We start from the raw sequence: 14507 nt of genomic DNA on the forward strand, positions 1-14507 counted from the left end.
ATTTTGACTTGTACCGTATGTTCCTGTGTTTGTTCAGGTGGACACGTGACCAGTTAGTTGTAGGAGGCGACGAGTCGGAACCGGTTGGGATTCCTGGTTAGAAGCGGTCCCTAGCACCAAGCCTGACAACCCGTTCCATCAGTCCCCTCATCCCACATGAAGTTACTGGGATCAATTCTACAACGGTTCACCATCCGTGAAGATCCGGGTTAGAAATAGAGAATCTCACCCGAGTGTCTTTTGATATCAAATATATCAACACGAGTTGATAAAAGTGGAAAAATTCCGAGGCTTGCCGAGGATTTTTGCCACTTTTATCAACGAGTGTTGATATATTTGATGTCAAAAGACACGAGGGTGAGATTTTATTTATCATCCAACATCATTCTTTCAACTTTTTCAATTTGTAGACATTAATTAGCAGTGTCTTCAGTGTAAAAAGTACTGCAAACAACTTCAGTAGCAGAGCCATTAGTGATGTCATTTGATTGTGACGTCATGGTAACCAGTGACATCACAATGGTCTGCAAAGCATTGTGATGTAATGTCATTGCAGCGATATCTACAGTGTACTATCCTTGTCGATAGAGGCGACTAACGGGATCGGGTGGTCAGACTCGGTCACGTGGTGGATGACGCGTCAACGGGGCCCGACGGCGTGGATCGTTGTTCAAATTATCAATCACTGGATTGCCTGGTCTAGAGACGACGATATACGGGCCGTCGTCATTTGGCTTGAATATGGTTGAATGCGGTGTTAAACAACAAATAAATCACAAAAATTATGGAATGTTTATTTACTTTACTTTCCCAAAATAGATTGTTTACTGGACATTCGTGGAATGTGGACTAAGGATACTGAGAGAATACCATATATTGAGTACTAAACGAAACCTACAAAGGACAATCTACAAGTATGACTTCACTCATTCGCCACAAATGAATATTTGCATTGAGCAGCCGTTGAAGCTAGGGTCGCGGGCTGTGTAGCCGTTAATAAAACAAGACTGAATTCAAATTTGGTGTCCTAAAACTTGGGGCCCGTTGCATAAATCAGTTGCAAGACATCGGCAACACTGATTTGGACACGTTAACACACGCACACACACGCACACACACACACACACACACACACACACACACACACACACACACACACACACACACACACACACACACACACACACACACTAACACACACACACTAACACACACACACTTACACACACTAACACACACTAACACACACACTAACACTAACACACACACATGGAGGCACGGGTGGCCCAGTCGTCTAAGGCGCCGCGATTCGCTGTGCAGAGTTGCGTCCCTTGGCCACGCCAGGAACCTATGATTGTGGGTTTGAATCCTGTTCGCCCCGATTATGTTTCTAGATTTGTCAGCATCATACCCGTGCTTCTGGGTTTCACCGAAGTAGTAAACGTCTGAGACCTGCATCACTTCGGTCTTTCCTTCCACATTAAGCTGACACGCCGCGATATAACTGAAATACTGTTAAAAGCGGCGTTAAACCCAACTCACACACACACACACACACACACACACACACACACACACACACACACACGCACGCACGCACGCACGCACGCACTGATGGACGGACGCATACATACAAACGGGTTCGCCATATGTGTGTAAATATGCAACCTGTCAAGCTGTCAGATGAGCCTCAGTCAGACACGACACACTATTTATAGCATTATGTATGTAACTCTGATCCATGTGACGGATGTAACTCATGATAACTTGTTCCGTAAACATGTGGCTGACAGGATATTTAAACACCGCATTTCCTCCAAAACTCGCAAGCACAAAATTCGAACTACCTTCCTTGAATAAAGCCTTCTGCATGAAAACATCTGAATAAATGTTAACTATTCACCACTGATACTGTGAATAGTATTTTATTTTAAAGAATTTTTTGTGGTTTTCTAAGACGGCGGTCTTGATCAGTGCATTTTTCTAAAGCGGATCTCCAAAGGAGGAAGAAATAATGTGAAATAAAGAAATTATTACACTCGCATATGTGCCTTACTGATTTTACGAAACGCGTGTAAGAATTCACGCGCAACCCTCGCTCTCGCTTAGCAAATACAAGAATTCTGTTTCCTAAAATCAGTATGACACACTTGTTCGTATTATAATCTCTATTTATTCAATATCAAAACATATTCCTTTCAGCTCACATTGAATGTATTTGGTAAGCAACAGTGCATCGGCGCTATTAAGCTATATCTCTTAATATTATAAGAGAATGCAGTTTATTCTATCCATACTATCATCTGAGAACGAAATGTGTTTGGATGATTCCTACAAGTTGTATATTTCATTAGCTATACATTGATATACATACAGGTGCACGTGGATATATTGTGGGTGTTCGGTGTAGAGTCATGTGATTTGGTTTCTTCGGCCTTCATAAACCCCCTTAATTATAATTTAATATCAGACATTTGAAAACAGTTACAGACAAGGGCGTAAGCGCCCTTAAGAATGCTTCCAGGAATAAGACCAAGATCTCCGCGGCATCTTTAAACAGTACATTTTTACAAAAACTCCACAACCTCCACAGACATAATTCCATAAATGACTGTGGGGAGGATGGTAGTGTTCTGTGTCCATCATAGGTTTGTCCCACCGTCGTTATCTTTGTTATCGTTGATTTTGTTTCATCTTCTCAGACACAGCTTATACTGAAACAAACGCCAATGTCACCAAAGGCTGTTACTATAGAGGTTAATATTTTCGCTCAGGGTCGCATCACTCATTCATATCATACGTAAACGCCAGAGCAAAACCAGTCTCGATTGTCTACCGAATTAGATTCCGATGGGCGTGAAAGCAAAATAGCGCTAAAGATTAAACGTACCGATCACTGGAAATCAGTAATGATACCAGGTGTCCTGCCCAGCTATGTCAAGTCACTCGACGAGTAATTTGTGATTTGACAATAACGCAGCTATTGTGTTAAGGTATTTTACACACTGCATACTTTATACAGCTATACGGTAACAGTGTTCTGCATACAGCGTCTATATATACAGCTAGAGTGAAGCCCGGAGCCCATAACAAAAGGAAGTCAGAATGGAGACGAGGTATCTCATCGGGCTGGTTCTCATTTTGCTGGTGCTTGGCCATTGTGAAGGTAAGTCGGTTATCTTGATCTACCCTTATCTTACCACGTCATCACGACGTGAACAACGCTTATGTCAGCAGTAATTTATAAATGGTATTTTTATTCAAACTTTGTCGATTTTTATGATCTCGGTGTTTGTAGGGAATTGTTCATATTTTGCAGTTGGTTGATCAATGTGAAGGTTAGTCGGTTAGCTTCCATTATCTGACCACGTGATCAATATATGTCTGCAGTGCCGGTATATTGTGAAGGGGCAACATTTAGTCGCTACAAGCTACGGGACATTTGAACCCCTTGTGCATGGGAAAATACTGATTTGAGAAAAACATTAAATGCATAGATTAGCAAAGAACCTTAATGTCCACAGTTTATGGACACGTAATCAAATAAGATAAAATAAATCTACATTAACAAAGAAATAATAATACGGCTTCCCCAGGGGACCGGGTCGGTGGGGGTAGGGGGGTCATTGTACATTATACCTGACCCTAAAAAAACCCACTATATACTTACTCCATTTGATCATTAAACACCCCCCCCCCCCCCCCCCCCACACACACACCCACACCCCCACACCCCCACACACACCCCACACACACACACACCCTTACGAAAAGACCATGGTGTAGACAGAGTAGGATGTTAATGCCGACAACTTACACTGCTTGTATTCCTTACCTATTACTGACTCAGTAACATATGTGAATATATACAAATAGGCCCATGTATCAAATTATAGCTCAGAAATATACATCTACTGTCAACGAGGTTGTCTGTCTGGGGCACGGATGACTCTGCTGTGTAGAGTTGCGTCCCAGAAACCTATGGTCTTGGGTTCGAATCCCGGTTCACCCCGATTATGTTTCTAGGTTTGTCAGCACCATACCCGTGCTCGTGATTTTCACCAAAGTAGTAAATGTCTGAGACCTGCATCACCTCGGGCTTTCCTCCAACATGAAGCTGACAAGCCGTGATATAACTGGAATACTGTTAAATGCAGCGTTAAACCCAACTCACTCACTCACTGAGGTTGCCCGTATGACAACAGGGACAGTGACCGTTAAGAGAAGAGAAGCAGCGGACTTATTACCTCCATTATGATGTGGGGTGGTTGGGTAGCCTGGTGGTTAAAACGTTCGCTCGTCACGCCGAAGACCCGGGTTCGATTCCCGACATGGGTACAATGTGATATTTCTGGAATATTGCTAACAGCGGCGTAAAACCATACTCACTCACTCTCTCACCTATAACGATGTGGCTGAGATATTGCTAAATACGGCGAAAATCCGTGCTCACTCACCTTGGGTCTGAATTTCTACGCAAATCGAAGAAACAAGCAGCAATCTTCGTGATCCAGATGTGTGCAGTCTGAAGACCTGGGAAAGTACAGGGTGTGTGTGACATGTGCAAGTGACAGTGAAAGTACAGGGTGTTTGTATATGTCCACAGACAGAGCATCTCAGATAATTTATGGTGTAGCATAGTGGAAGTCCCATTTCTGGTTTCCCCCGCCGTGATATTGCTGGAATATTGCTAAACGCGACGTAAAACCATACTCACTCACTCCAGTGGAGGTGAGGTGAAATGGGGTTTAACGTCGCGTCCAAGATTATTGCACTTATATAGCGACGTGCATGTCGTGTGTGTTTGTGTGGCTGCTTGTACTAGTCCGGACTGATGCCGATTTATAGTGCTAGCTCACTGAGATACCATGCCGCAGTTTAACTTGAATACCCCACTCAGACACAGTATACTGACTCTGAGCCGAGCGCCAGACAGGGTAACAACAAGTACCATCTTTTAACGTCTTTTGGTATGACGCGGCCGGGTATCGAACCCCGGACCTTCCGCTCTCCGGGCGGACGCTCTACCACTAGACCACGGAGGCGGTCCACTCCAGTGGAAGTCAGCGTGGCTCTCCACAACAAGCGGGATATACTAGTAGTTAGTTTTCAGTATGCTAGCATGTACGCCCCAAATCCCAGCAAATCCTGAAACTGTAGAGACTTTGAAACTTTGTAGAGCAAAAGCTGCAGTCAAAGGTCTCTTCCATTTGAAAGTATATATAGATCGTGTGAAGAAACATTACATTCTCTGATATGGGAGCAGGCATAGACTTTAAACATAAGAATGCTTATTTATGTACTCTTGTAAATACAGTATTTAAATGTCTGTAACTCTCCTAATAAAGAGGAATAAAATAAAGAATATATATATAGTCAGTCCCTTGGGAGGCAGAGTGGGTCACGTGATTTGACAAGGTTTACTGCTAAGATACATTCCTGTGGCACCCGTCACAAACACATGTAAGGGCAAGTCAATTGTTCACCTAAAAAACGAAAACAGGAAAACATGGTACAATTAAAAAATATTGCTTCGGAAATCGTTTTTGTCACTGATGTGTCAAACTTGAAACGTCCTCCACATGTCTACCATAACACTTTTTGAAAGCTTTACTGAGGCCTGAATGACATAACCTTGATCAAACAAGTTCTGAGCAGCCCATGACAACCGATGGGCCGGTGGACAACGAATCTATCTTACCCCTACCTAGTTATTTTGCAGGTATGTCTTATACATGTATGCTTGGGTCCAAATCGGCAAGAATACCATAGTTAGGCATCCATTCTTTTCGTTCATTTTTCACATTCATCGAAAAATGGCAGTCACCGGACACTCCCCATCCCCCCCCCCCCCCCCCCCCCCCCCCCATCCCCCTCCCCCTTATTTAGTCTCTTGGGAGGCAGAGTGGGTCATGTGACTTTAAACATAAGCATGCTTATTTGTGTACTCTTGTAAATACAGTATTTAAATGTCTGTAACTCTCCTAATAAAGAGCAATAAAATAAAGAATATATATATATAAATACACACATATATATATATATACACACACACACACACATATATATATATATATATAGTCCCTTGGGAGGCAGAGTGGGTCACGTGATTTGACAAAGACTTACTGCTAAGACACATTCCTGGAATATCGGTCGTTTGTTTGTTAACAGCTTTCAGGCAGATGCGTCACCGCAACCGATGCGGCCGTGGTCGCAGAATGTGTTCGTCTGTGATGCGATGCGTCTCCAACACAAAGGTTTGTGACGGCAACAACGACTGCGGGGACTTCTCCGACGAGTATACATGTCCCGGATGTAAGTATACCAAAGTCAATCCGGTCAGCCGAAACTTGACTCATTCAGCACCACTCGCCCCTTTCCGCTACTTCCGTTAGTTTGATCCGGAATGGCACGATTGATCACGAATGCTTGTCTGCTGTACATATCAAATTCGTCACGCAACCCTTCCCTTAAACTGCATGCAACAATATATTCGGCTTTTTTATATTTGTTTGGTTTGTTTGTTTGTTGTTTAATGTCGCACTCAGCTGGTTGCGGTCTGTAAATAATCGAGTCTGGACCAGACAATCTAGTGATTAACAGCATGAGCATCGGTTACTGATTGAGCCTGACCATCCGATCCCGTCAGTTGCCTTTTACTACAAGCATAGGTTGTTAAAGTTCAATTCTAACCCGGACCCTTGTGCCGGAATGACACGAGTGCATGTATCGGGGCAGGAGGACACGCGACGCCCTGATTGCTGTTACCATAGATGCGAGGGCTTTGCAATGTATCATATATCAAATATGTTCATCAATCATTCAGAATGCAGATTAGTGATTAATAATATAAGCTGTTTACCAGTCTCAAGAGGTACATAAAGCGACTAAGCCCTTTCTATATCCTCTAGAAATCTCTGCATAAAACAAGGTCGATTCCGACTAGTTCATGAACATGTGTTAAGGGATCACTATAAAAAAAGTAATGATACCTGGTGTTTGTGAAAAGGTTAGCGTATCCTGCCCCACCGGTGGCACCCGTCACAAACACATGCAAAGGCAAGTCAATTGTTCATCTGAAAAAACAAAAACAGGACCACATGGTACAATTCAAAATTATTGCTTCGGACATCATTTTTGTCACTGATGCGTCAAACTTGGAAACGTCCTCCACATGTCTACCATAACACTTTTTGAAAGCTTTACTGAGGCCTGAATGACATAACCTTGATCAAACAAGTTCTGAGCAGCCCATGACAACCGATGGGCCGGTGGACAACGAATCTATCTTACCCCACACCTAGTTATTTTGCAGGTATGTCTTATACATGTATGCTTGGGTCCAAATCGGCAAGAATACCATAGTTAGGCATCCATTCTTTTCATTCACTTTTCACATTCATCGAAAAATGGCAGTCACCGGAAACACACACACACACCCCTCCCCCCCCCCACGTTTGAAAATTATAGCGCCATCTGGCGTTCTTTATTGTCAACGTTGTCCTTTAGCAGTTTAGTGTCCTTTTTGTGCACTGACGTTCTTTCGTACACATTGTTCATTCTTTCCATATAACGTTAATTTTTTATTCGTAACATTTGACTATTATTGCGTACTTTTGTCATTAATTTCAACTTTGTATTTATTGACCGAATGGTCGGCCATAGACAGTCACGATTTGCATAGTTAGTTGATAATTGCAAAAAATGTGAGAGTTGAGTCTTGCTTATCGATCCTTTGTGATAATGATGTAATTAAGTAGTAAAGAGAGCCATCTAGACCCCATCCTCTGCTAGAGGTCATCATAAAGTGGATATACAACTATAATTATCTGTAATTATAGAGTACAAGGAAACAAAGTTTAACAATGTATAGGTTAAATAGGCCTGATGACATCTCTCCTGGAGTGAGGGTATGTGGTGCGTCGCTGGAGAACAATAGTTGTGTGATTTTTTATACAGTGACACTTCTTGCATACGGACTCCGTGAACTTGAACCATCCTGAGCCGCCAACCTCTTTATAGCCCGAACTCCTTAGCCGCCAACCTCTTTATAGCCCGAACTCCTTAGCGGCCAACCATTATTTAATCCGAACTGCGATAACTCGATATATCCTGAGCGACCAACCATTATTTAATCCGAACTGCGATAACTCGATATATCCTTAGCGACCAACCATTATTTAATCCGAACTGCGATAACTCGATATATCCTGAGCGGCAAACCATTATTTAATCCGAACTGCGATAACTCGATATATCCTGAGCGACCAACCTTTTTTTAATCCGAACTGCGATAACTCGATATATCCTGAGCGACCAACCTTTTTTTAATCCGAACTGCGATAACTCGATATATCCTTAGCCGCCAACCTTTTTTTAATCCGAACTGCGATAACTCGATATATCCTGAGCGACCAACCATTAATTAATCCGAACTGCGATAACTCGATATATCCTGAGCGACCAACCATTATTTAACCCAAACTGCGTAAATAAGAAATATCGCGAGCAGCCAAGAATAATTCAAGTAGAATAATGCATCATTTGGGCGTTCTAGATATGCACAGTTTAAGAAAGAAGTAAAACTTTGAGAAATGAATTTGATCGAATGTGTTCACATAACACTTCACAACACTTTTAAAAAACTCAACGTCAACACCAAATGTACGGGGTTTGGCAAATATGTGCCAAAAGGATGATTTGGGCGAGTTTCAGGAAGAGTTGCTGATTGTCTCTGGAGAAGTAAATGTAGGAAAAAGATTTACAAAGATACAGACACAAAAACATCCTGCGTCACGAACTGGCTCACTGGCTGGACTTTCCCTTTTGATTTCCATAAATCCGTCCCTTATCATTGATTTCAGCCATAGCTCTGCACTTGCAACATAAGTCCATAATGTGTAATGTAAGAAAGAAAGAAATCCTTGGCAGCCGTATGAACACGACCGATGAGTTTCATGAGGGAATTTACCCCTAGAATAGGTCTCCATCAACCCATGCTTGCCGTAAATGGCGACTAAGCTTATCGTAAGAGGCGACTAACGGGACCGGGTGGTCAGGCTCGCTGACTTGGTTGATGCCATCGTATCCCAATTGCGTGGATCGATGCTCATGGTGTCAATCACTGGATTGTCTTGTCCATTCTCGATTATTTACAGACCGCCGTCGTGTAGCTGGAATATTGCTGAGTGCGGCGTTGAATAACAAACAAACAAACAAACATAAGTGTATTTCAAAATTTTCCTCAACTTTCAAATGTGTGACATTCCAGTTGGCTAAAATGACCCGTATCATACCTTTACGGTTATACCGCATTCGTGACTAACTCGTCCCATCTCGGGACAAGCCGAATGTACCGGAAACATGCGAGTGCTGACGAATGCGTTATACCGGAGGAATTCTTATTTGTTCTTGAAGAATTGGAGTTGAGGCTGTGTTTCAAAGTGTTTCAAAGTTGTCAGTCAACTTGCCCAAGTACTTTAATATATTTGCGTGCAAACGACTCGAACGACTGACGCTAATTCAGTGCTTTTTTCAAGCGACATCTGTTGAGCGTTCATGTTTACAGGGATGTGCAGTGTTACTTGATATACTGTGCAGTCTGTATGTCTCTCTTATTGTAAGAGCGAAATGCGGCAATCGGAACCTTTACTGTCATTTTGTTAGTCTGTCAGGGGTGAAATCTCAATCTTTTCGTTAGCTGAGTGACCAGGCCGAATGCACTGGTAGTCCATTTTGTGAAGTCATTCGAAACAATAGCCATATGGTTGGATATCGTGTTTTCACAGCGGACACCAGTCGCGTTATACACGGATTGGCGCCACGACCAAGCCAAGAAAATTAGGCTGAACTGACAAGGGTGGTATTTTAGCTTGGCTGTGATACGAGCTAGTGAACTCTCTTGTCTCGGGAAGTGAGTGAGTTGGGTTTAACGCCGCTTTTAACAGTATTCCAGTTATATCACGGCGTGTCAGCTTAATGTGGGAGGAAAGCCCGAAGTGATGCAGGTCTCAGCCATTTACCACTTCGGTGAAACCCACGAGCACGGGTATGGTGCTGACAAACCTAGAAACATAATCGGGGCGAACCGGGATTCGAACCCACAATCATAGGTTTCTGGCGTGCTCAAGGGACGCAACTCTGCACAGCGAATCGCGGCGCCTTAGACGACTGGGCCACCCGTGCCCCCTGTCTCGGGAAGACGCACTGTGTACGGAGGACGCCGGGGTAGAAGAGTAGTTAAAGCGTTATCTTGTCTCACCTAATTTCCGGGTTCGATTCCCCACGTGGTGTTCAGCCGGAACATTTGTTAAAACGACGTAACGACACACAGTACACACGATTCGTGTGGACGGCATTGAAAGAGGGACATGACTTTCATCTAATGAGCTTTGTGCTCCGATCTCAGTGACTTACCTATTTGAATATACCTCATATGTTTATTAACATGAATCAACTCTGACCCATATAGATCAATCAGAATACCTTGGTGAGCAGAGAGTTGGTGTCAATACAATATTTAAACTCGATTCACGTGCATATTTTCAAACATGAGTTCATTGCTATAAATACTGTAATAAATGTACACTGTAATCCCTGTTTAATAAATATAATAACAAATATAAATATAAATAAATATAAATAGGTTCATTGCCCATTTTCACCATGAAAACCTATTGTATAAATGACAAGTACTACTTCATATTCACACTATTATAGCTCCGTGAAGATCCGGGGTAGAATAGGTCTTCAACAACCCATGCTTGCCGTAAAAAGGCGACTATGCTTGTCGTAAGAGGCGACTAACGGGATAGGGTGGTCAGGCTCGCTGACTTGGTTGATGCATGTCATCGTATCCCAATTGCGTGGATCGATGCTCATGGTGTTAATCACTGGATTGTCTGGTCCAGACTCGATTATTTACATACCGCCGTCATATAGCTGTAATATTGCTGAGTGCGGCGTTAAACAACAACAAAAACCAAACAATCACAAAATGATATCGTATTAATTATTAATTAAACTGTTGTCCTCAGTTCAATGTCCCCCAGGGAAGTTCCAGTGTAATGACGGCCCCTGCATCACTCAGAGGTGGCACTGCGACAACTACAACGACTGTGTCGACGGCTCCGACGAGATCGGATGCAATATCTGAAACACACTACACCCATCGCCATGTGAGTATGGGAATGGTCTATGGGCTATGCGTTCTATATCTTATATGGAAGTGTTTTCGTCAAGAGTAATCAGTGGTTCGATTTCCGGCCGCGTTATACCGTTGCAATCCGTTAAAACATGGTACTTGTTGTAAACCTGCCTGGCGTTCAGCATTCAGAGGATAAAGAAGGACTGATCGGCTCGGAGTCAGTATAAATGAGTGGGGCATACATGTTATACTGCGGCGTGGTATAGCAGTGATCCAGTTATATTATACCGAAACTAGTCCTGACTAGTACACACACACGCACGCACGCACGCACGCACGCACACACACACACACGCACGCACAATATAAGTCGCTATATAAGTGCAATAATCTTGAACGCAACGTTAAACCCAATTTCACTTCACCGCGTCTGTGGCGTGTATGACAATAGCTAGCCAGATTTTATAGGCGCTTCAACAACCTGGCATGCCACAACAAGCAGTGGACTCGGTGTTGTGATGTTTTAGTACGTTCACGCTGCTTTGAACAGTATTTCATCTATTAAGGACAAGTGACAAGTCATTTTCCGAATAAAAAGTATATGCTAGGAAGTCGAACAAAAATGTTAATCCAGGGTGGATGTGTCACTGAAATGCAAACTACAAACATATATCTACATTGCAGGACCATCAAGCACGGCGCTGATGAACCAGACCTCTTCCGAGATTCACCCGAGGCAGAAACACACTGGCTGATAGAGCCGGATCATGCTGCAACTTCTTCAACGTGAACGGACAACGCTTATTTCATTCTCATCTAGAAATCGGAAAAAGTGTAGACCTCATTCGCCCTTCATATTCGCGATTATATTAATTTTGGAGTATAAAATAAATAAATATTTGTTAAACTAAGGGTCTCACATTTATGTTATTCTTTTATGACAACGTCAGTACTTAGGGGTTCTTTTCGTGTGTATGTAAAGTGATATTTGACATTTTGTATAATGCAGTTTTCATGGGGAAACGTAAAACAGGCATTCGCCACCACTCGCCCCTTTCCGTAACCTGCAAGAAGACTCGTCCCCCTATCGATGAATGTTATGTGCGAAAATACGACAAACCAATCAGAATGCGCGTTTGACTTCGAGTTCTTCGTCAAAGAATCCCTCGGGAATAATTTTTGATTTTACATACGTCTTGCATCTAAAAATATACCCAAGACACCGTTACATGTGTTCATTCATAATGTATAATTGAGCACGTCCCGATGTGCTTTAAATTGCATCTGAAATATATATAATATATGGGGAAATATATGTGAACCTTTATGCATCGAGTTGACAATTGTTCTAGGTATGCCCGTTTGCGCTACGCGGGAACTCGGTCGCAAAAATGGCAACGATTCGCTATTCGTCTTGTCCCGGAATATCAGTTGGTCACGAATTGTAAAAAAGGATATCTATATGTAAGTATGGTGTTCCAATGAATCGTCACATTGAAAACAAAATGAACACAAGTCAAATTCCATGTGCTATCTATATTGGTCAAGATGCTCCTTGGTCTGTTTACAAACGATATGATGATAGTTGGAGTGAAAAGAAGACTTTATTTATCTTCAGGGAGAAGAACACAGGGCGGCGCCATTGATAACCACTCGCGCATGGTCAATTTCCGAAACGAGGCTCTGACCTCTGACCTTGTATTATACATACAGTAATAGATACACCATCGGGACTATGAAACACGAGACCAGCGTTACTAATGCACATGTGTGTCGTTCAGTCAGAAATATTAAATATCATAAATAACTATATCACTCCATCCTGTAAATAACTGAGAGAAACCATCGAGTACGGTAGTGATAGGGAGGCAGGGTGTATGCCGTTTTTAGCAATATTCCGTTTCTAGCATAACTATTGGTATACTGCGGACCACTACACTCGACTCAGATTTTGCGACACTCTTTCCCTGTATTATTAATTCTTGATGTTTTACTCTCGGGAAACGAGCCTTTGAAAGGTTATATTTAAATATCATGATTCGTGTTCCGTAATGTCAATCGGTCTTTTGAAGTTATTATTATAAAGAATAAAAGCTGAAAGCACATTATCGGTGACATAATTTATGTAACGACTTCCTCTGTGTGATATTTGACACGTCCATCTGTGGTAAAGTGAAACTGACTGAGAGAGGCTGTCTACCGTGTTTGATCTAAGATCTGTTGCGTGAATATGTCCGTGGTCAGGATTATTCTGAAAGTGTATCACAGATTAATGTTTGTATGAGTGCTAGATTCGTTGTTCCGGGTCGGAACAGGTCTTCAGCAACCCATGCTTACCGTTAAAGGCGAATGTGAGTGTCGTAAGGGGCGACTAACGGGATCGGGTGGTCAGGCTCACTGACTTCGTTGATACGTGTCATCGTATCCAAGTTACCTAGACCGATGCTCATGATGTCAATCGCTGGATTGTCTGGTCCAGACTCGATTATTACAGATCGCCGTCATATAGTTGGAATATTTCTGAGTGGGGCGTTAAACAAGAATGAAAGAAACAAATTTCCAAAAATAGAAAAAGAAAAGATTGAAGGATGTCAGTCACATGTTCGTTAACATAAGACAGCACGAAAATGTCATGGAAAGACAATTAAAAGCACAATGCACGTGCAAGTTGTGACAATTGTCTGCGCACTGACAATGACTGTAATGGTCAAACGTCAGTCAACATTTTGACATAAGGTTGTCGATTTATTGGAAGTGGGAAGGTGCGGAGATTGAATACTGCCAATCGCAACATCGCATTAGGACGTCTTGAAGATGGAGAGTCTGCAGTTGCTCGTCATTTCAACGTACACCAGAGCTACACACCTCGTTACTGGTACCGGTGTACCCACCACAATCCAAACCCAAGATCGTCCTAGAAGTGGTAGACCAAGAGTCACCACCCCTTCACAAGATCGCTACATGCGGTCTTTTACTACGTCATCGACATGCTACTGCCACCGAGACTGCAGGAAATGTGCCTGGTTTGAGGAGGGTACCTATCCAAACAATCAGGAATCGTGTGCTAGAGGTAGAAATGAGACCCAGAAGACCGGTGTTTGTTCCTGCATTGAGACGTTTGCATCGACGACAGGATGCGATGGAGCAACACCGTACCCCCATGGTCTCTGAGAAACCGGCGGCGGGTTTGGTTCAGTGATGAATCACGATTCTTTTCTCCTACCGACGTCGAGATGTCCACCGACGTCGAAATAAACGTTTTTGCACCGTCGACAGATTCGATGGCGGGCGGAAGTGTAAAGGCGAAGGGGACCATATCCTACGTGCGGTGTTCTGATTTGGTGGTGGTTCAGGGGTATCT

The 14507-nt window shown here is 42.8% G+C and overlaps 1 protein-coding gene across 1 annotated transcript; it reads left to right on the top strand.

Moving 5' to 3' along the window:
• Positions 1-3046: 3046 nt before the first annotated feature.
• LOC125376011 (low-density lipoprotein receptor-related protein 8-like) lies at positions 3047-12058 on the top strand. The gene is made up of 4 exons (XM_048387179.1): positions 3047-3166; positions 6172-6315; positions 11037-11177; positions 11831-12058. The coding sequence occupies exons 1-3, from the start codon at positions 3106-3108 to the stop codon at positions 11153-11155; spliced, it is 324 nt and encodes a 107-aa protein (XP_048243136.1). The 5' UTR covers positions 3047-3105; the 3' UTR covers positions 11156-11177; positions 11831-12058.
• Positions 12059-14507: the final 2449 nt, after the last annotated feature.

Source organism: Haliotis rufescens, unplaced genomic scaffold, assembly GCF_023055435.1.
Source record: "Haliotis rufescens isolate VD_foot unplaced genomic scaffold, xgHalRufe1.0.p SCAF_68, whole genome shotgun sequence".
Classification (NCBI taxonomy): domain Eukaryota; kingdom Metazoa; phylum Mollusca; class Gastropoda; order Lepetellida; family Haliotidae; genus Haliotis; species Haliotis rufescens.